The sequence below is a fragment of the Chinchilla lanigera genome, unplaced genomic scaffold (assembly GCF_000276665.1).
Source record: "Chinchilla lanigera isolate Chin_1 unplaced genomic scaffold, ChiLan1.0 scaffold00042, whole genome shotgun sequence".
Classification (NCBI taxonomy): domain Eukaryota; kingdom Metazoa; phylum Chordata; class Mammalia; order Rodentia; family Chinchillidae; genus Chinchilla; species Chinchilla lanigera.
The window spans coordinates 7094537-7100536 of NW_004955443.1; the positions used below are offsets into that span (position 1 = coordinate 7094537).

The following is a 6000-nucleotide window of genomic DNA, read 5'->3' on the forward strand; positions in this document are numbered from 1 at the left end:
CCAGTACTTTATGTAGGCTTAGAAAGAAATGAAGGAAAATTTGCCAGTGGCGACCTACACTTTTCAGACTGATCTCTTGGAGTTTTCTCATTCTTGACAGCAAATCTGTGGTCCAGGCAGAACGCAGATCAGCACCCCTCTCTGACAGCAGGGAAACTGCAGTCCTTTCTCCCCTACCTGCACCCCAGCCTCCCCCTCCCCACTCACCTCTAACCGCATCACTTGCAGAAGGTCACAAGCCTGCTAGTTACAACCACGGTCACAGCATGAGTCCCCTCATGTGCCGGGGGTGGGGGGGGGGGGGGTGGGGGGTGGGGGGGGGTGTTAATCCTGCCTGGGAATGTCACTGTGACAAAGGTGTATTACTCCTGCTGATGTAAAAGGGCTCTTAGCAAAGTTAAAGGGAAGAAGGTGAGAACCAAAACAAATTACGTGAAACAAGTGGGGGAGGACGATGATTGGTATGGAGCTGTTAGTGATATTCTTTAGAAGCCTCAGTGCACACAATACTCTGGGCAAGGAGGAGGAAGTGAAATTCACAGACCTGCTCCAATCTCATTTAATCCATGGTTTCAGTTTTCTCCACTAGGTTAGAAGCACTTTTATGGGGTTTTTTTGAGTCATTTTGTTTTGTGACAGGATCTTGCTGTGTAGCTCAGACTGGCCTTAAACTTAGGAGATCTTCCTATATCTGTGCCAGGGATTGAACCCAGGGTCTTCCCACTGTGCTACTTTCCCAGTCCCCCTCCCCATTTTTATTTTGAAGCAGAGTCTCGCTAAATCACTAAACTGCCCAGGCAGGGTTTGAACTTGTGATCCTCCTGCTTCAGTCTCCCCGAGTACTGGGGTTAAAACGTGTGTCGCTGCACTTGTCAAGGTCCTCCTGTGTCAGCCTTCCGAGTGCTGGGATTATAGGCGTTTACCACCTGGCATTTGGTTGACAAGTAGTTGTTAAAGATGTCAGATGGGTTTTTTTTTAAAGGTGTTTATCTTCACCTGATTGGCTCTTGAGGTCTTTGTTTTCCCTTAGGTGTTATTACACATTATCAACACATAGTTTAGGACAGGTCTGCTTTTACTCAACTGTTAGTAAAGGTAGGTGCCTGCCCCTGGCAGTATGTTGGGAATAGTATTAAAAGTATCTCTTATTTAAGTTGTTTTGACCCATAAGGTCATGAATCCAGATTAGACCAACTGTTTGAGACACGCAGAGCTCTTAGCTCTTCTGGTTTGGTCTGGTCTTCACCTGCCTGGGTGGAGGTCAGTGTAGAGTGATGTGCCTGGCTTGGTGTTGGGGTGAGCAGCCTGCACTAGGTGTGGGCCAGACTGAGGCCACTCGGCATCTCAGATGCCCTTCTCTGCCTTTATGTATTTGTTATAAAGCCCGCAGCCACACGTTTGGGTATTGCTATATGTATTGCTATAAACTAGTCTTCCGGTTCCCAAGCCGGTTATCTCCCCGATGGTGAGGGGTAAACAGCGAGACACTGGATTCTTGCGTAGCCTTACTGGAGGCAGGATGATGTTGGGCCATACACTGCTCAACAGCCGCGTCAGTTTGTGCAACTCCCTTAACACATCCGCACCTCTCCACCTAATCAAGCCCCCAACTTCTTGTGATGAGCCAATATGCTGCTGATACCTGAATAAGGCTCTTAGAACAGGCCTGGCTGACAGCAGTCTCTTAGTCCTGCTGTCAGGATTAGCACTGCTATAGTTATTATTGTGACTCCAGTTGAAAAAGTATTCCCAAATTAGAAGTTCCTTTGAACGGAATTTTGCAAGTCTGACTTACAGACTTGGTAAGTGAAATAACTTTTAATTCCTTTATAAGGATCCAGGAAGAATTAGGATCTTAAATCTAATTTTCCATTTCATATGTTGCAAAGTATGTATTTTGAAGATATAATAAGGCATGAAGAAACCAAAACAGCATTTAGCTCAGGGTATTCTGTAGAATGTTAGCTATCCCAAATATCTTGTTAAATGTAAGTTTTATTTTACCAAAATCCCCCTTTCCATGGAGCGGCTCCCAGAAACTAGTGCTGTTGCAAATTCTTTGGGAACTACTGTGCTTCACAGTCTTTTCCTCTGATTCCTGTTTGTCCTGAAAATGTGGTAGGTTCTACTCACAGGCACACGGGAGGACACAGCGGGGATTAGGACAGGGCTTGGGTGATCATCTCCATCGAGGAAGCTTCCCTTAGCTTGCCTTCCACTCCCTCCTCATCTGCAAACTCCTCTTTGTCCTTCAAAGCTCAGCTCAGATGTTCCCAGTTTCTCCAGCTCCCAAGTTAGATTCCTTCTCGAATCTTCTGCACCATGCTATACATACAGCGTATGGGAACCGACAATCACATTGGCTGGAAGTTGTGTGTGGTCACAGAAGCTTAAACATTACAGTTTAAGAAGCTGTTCCTTTGGGGACCAGTCCCACTAAGTTGTCACAGTCTCCCCTAGAAACAGATCACAATCTTATCAGTCAAGTAAGAGTTGGGGCAGCTGACACGTCTGTGGGGCCAGGTTTTTGGAGAAAATGCCTCCTTTGAGTGCCTGTGTGAGGGCAGCCACAGCGCCCTCACGTAGCTCACTCTGGGGCACGGGCTGATGGAGTGGAATGATGGGTAGAAGGTGCCTGAGCAGCCGGACTTTGCCTCGGCCTCCTAGGTCACTGTGCCCCGGGGGGCGTAGTTGAACTGGGATGAGTGAGTGCCTTCAAGGTGCCATCTCCCCTCTTCAGCGGCTCTCGTCCCACTTGCTTGTTTCTCTGCCTCTTTTTCCTGAGACTGGAAGGCTTTGCTCTGTGCTCTAGAGAAGTGTTTGCTGAATGAATAGGCGATGGGTATACATACATGCTCACGAAGGATTTTCCTTGTCTGTTCTCCTCAGGGCCGCCCAATAACTCCAGTGTACACAGTGGCCCCAAACGTGCAGAGAATCCACACTGCCAGCATCTACGGGGCCAGTTACGTCCCTTTCGCGGCCCCTGCCACAGCCACGATCGCCACACTACAGAAGAACGCGGCCGCCGCCGCGGCTGTGTACGGAGGGTACGCCGCGGGCTACATACCTCAGGCCTTCCCCGCTGCTGCTATTCAGGTCCCCATTCACGACGTCTACCAGACATACTGAGACTGGCGACAGGAGAAAGACAAGCCCAAAGACACCACTGAAGGAACACTTTACTATTTATGAAGACAGAACATGTGTATCGGCGCACATATGAAACCAGAAAGTGAAGAATGTTATCCAATACCACACAGAAATCTTTTATATACATGAAGTTTTCACTAGTTTTTTAAAGACTGTTTTCCACTTCACAGGCCTGTGTTCATACATTTCTATAAGACTTGGCAATGGTCCGTGCCTTAGTACCATCTTTTGAAAAATTTGTATGCTATACATTTGTATAGAGGTTTTGTTTTTTTGTTTGTTTTTTAAGGATATATTTTCAGTATGAAGGTTATTTTCTTAACTTCTGCACTCCAGATATTTCTATTTTGTAGTATCTTCAATAATATATCAGCTATATATTAAAAAGAAGCACACTTGAGCAGCTAGGGAACTATTTTGAAAAATGTATTCAATATTTAAAGATACAAACCATAGTGCTTTAAAATACTACATAAGATGTTATTTTAAAAGTGATACTGGAAAGTGCAATTTTAAAATGAGTAAAACCTCTGCTGTATTTCCACCAGCATTAAGGGTTGATGGTGTTACTGTCAAACCCTCAGTCTCTCCTTAGGCCGACATGGGAAAGACTCATCACAACCTGTGTCCAAACACTGGAAAACCCTCACCTGCCACCATCCCCCTGGGTCCTGTGCCTTCATTACTAACTGTGCCCATCACCACCTGACCTCTGCCCTAGCCCACCCAGCTTCCAAGTTTGGCAAGTCTGGGACCAATGAAGAACTCTGATAGAGAAAACAACTGGTGGCTTTTATACTTCTTCTTAGGTTTTAGTTTTTTGTTTTGTTGTATTTTTTTGTTCTGGTTGGGGAAGTATTCTCTTCTATGTGTGCTATTTTCAATAGCAGAGTACGTGTAAGCACAAGGTTTTATTATGTTTGCATAAGACATCTTTGCATAGCTATTTAATTGTCCAATGTAAAACTTTAATTCCCTCCCTTTCTAATGCTTTTATTTTATTTGTTTTTGAAGTATGACTTTTAGAGACAAAGAATGTATGTCACTGTAGACAAGACCCTAAAGACTCTCGTCAGCAGAAAGTTAAGCTTCTGGTTGTCTTGCCATGTTTCATGCAAAATGTGTGTGGGCATCGAGAGCATTAGCAACATCATGTCTGTCTGTCTGTCCTCGTGCTGAGCACTTGCAGGTGACCTTGGGCCATGCAAGTGCAGGAGGAGAAGAGACCCAGAGGAGTTAAAAGAGAGTTTGTAAATATCCTTCAATGCTTGCTTCTACTCCTTTTATGTTGCGGAAGTTCCAGGTTATGTAGTTTAATACAAACTGAAACCATGTTATTTCACTGCTGTTAGAAGGGTTTGTTTTATTAGAAAGTGAATATATTGTTGCAGTGTTCTGTGCATGTATGTTTCGTTTAGCAGCGTGAATGTAAAATACAGTAACATGTTCAGATCATCATCTATTTTATGAAATACATCAACTTGGATTGTTTTAAAGGCTCTATCAAGGAAATAAGGTGTGCAATAGGTAGCAAATGCACAATTGTATGTCTATGTCATGTTAGAGGTCCATCAAATGTTTCTGCTCACTGGAGTTTTGTTGATGGCTGAATTCTCATTTTTGAATTAATAGGATCATGCCCTTAGCAAATACTTTTAGGTTTTTTTCTTTTTTTTAATTAAGAGATTCCCAGATGCCCTTTGCCCCCTCAGCTCAATGAGTTTTTATATGTAAGGAATATTTATTTAACTATTCTATAAAATTATTTAGTGCCTGCTGAGGCCTTTAAACATTCCTGATGTTCCTTCCCATCATTCTTAAATGACAGAAAGTACTTGTGCAATGTTCCTGATGAGGTACCCAGCGAGCTGCGTCCAAACCCAAATCTGTTGGGATGGATATTCCAGCAAAATGCAGTGTGGGTCAGATCCTCGTCCCTTGACTTATGTGAAAGAAGTACTATCCTTCCAGGGAAGGATATTCACAGAGGTGCACTGGATGAAACTCTGGCCCAGCGTTCTTACTGTATTTTACATGTGCCTGTAAGTTCTTTGCAAAACAAAAAAGAAAAAAAAAAAAAATGATATCTTAACATGGCCACGACCAAACTACCTTAAACACAAATGCTGGTGACGGTCAGTTAAGTATCACTGAGCCTCCTATCTATTTCTTATCTGTTTCTGTTATTTCAAAACCATTTCATAGTACACTACTGGGGTAAGTTTATAACTTGAAATGTGAACTTTTTTTTTTTTTTAGGGTTAAGAACAAACTATATAAATGTTTTTAAAAAAAAGTTTTCGAGTTCTGTTTCCAAACATGCTAGTAGTTTAGTTGTCTTTAGCTGCTTTGTATTGGAAAGGCTTTTTAGGTCCTGCTCCATTTACAGTACGTTCTTAGGATGTATGTGGTAAATAAAGCTTTCATTGAAGCAATTTCAAGACTTGATTTTAAATGCTGTGGGGTATTTTTTGGTTTTACTACTGATTTTCTTTTCCCCCCAGATCTCAGAAAACCCTTACAGCACAGAAGGGATTAACTAAATCAATATTTTCTGTTAGAGAAACAGGCAAGTTACTGTCATATCTTCAGCGTGGAACTGCTACGGAGGATGGTAACAGGGTTGAACTGCAAGTCATCAGTGTCCTCCAACTTCGGCTCAGGTGTAAAAGGTTGGGCACTGAAATCCTACATTTGGATTGGCACAGGATGTGACCAAGCTTGTCACCGCCCTCAGTGCTGAAGTTTGTTTATGATCCCAAGCGCTTTACTCTCAGAACCCCAGATGGAAGTGCGTGATATGACTGAGTTCTTTGGAGAAGTCATGAAAGTACTGGGGTGACCTTG

The 6000-nt window shown here is 43.3% G+C and overlaps 1 protein-coding gene across 4 annotated transcripts in view; it reads left to right on the plus strand.

The window, feature by feature from the left end:
- Rbm47 (RNA binding motif protein 47) overlaps window positions 1–5594 on the plus strand; it is a 159608-nt gene extending 154014 nt beyond the window's left edge. For all 4 annotated transcript variants that reach the window (XM_005391951.2, XM_005391954.2, XM_005391952.2 and 1 more), the window contains one exon: window positions 2890–5594. In XM_005391951.2, coding sequence (XP_005392008.1) covers window positions 2890–3132 — 243 coding nt within the window. In that variant the 3' untranslated portion in view covers window positions 3133–5594. The remainder of the gene's footprint in view (window positions 1–2889) is intronic.
- The last annotated feature ends 406 nt before the right edge of the window (window positions 5595–6000 follow it).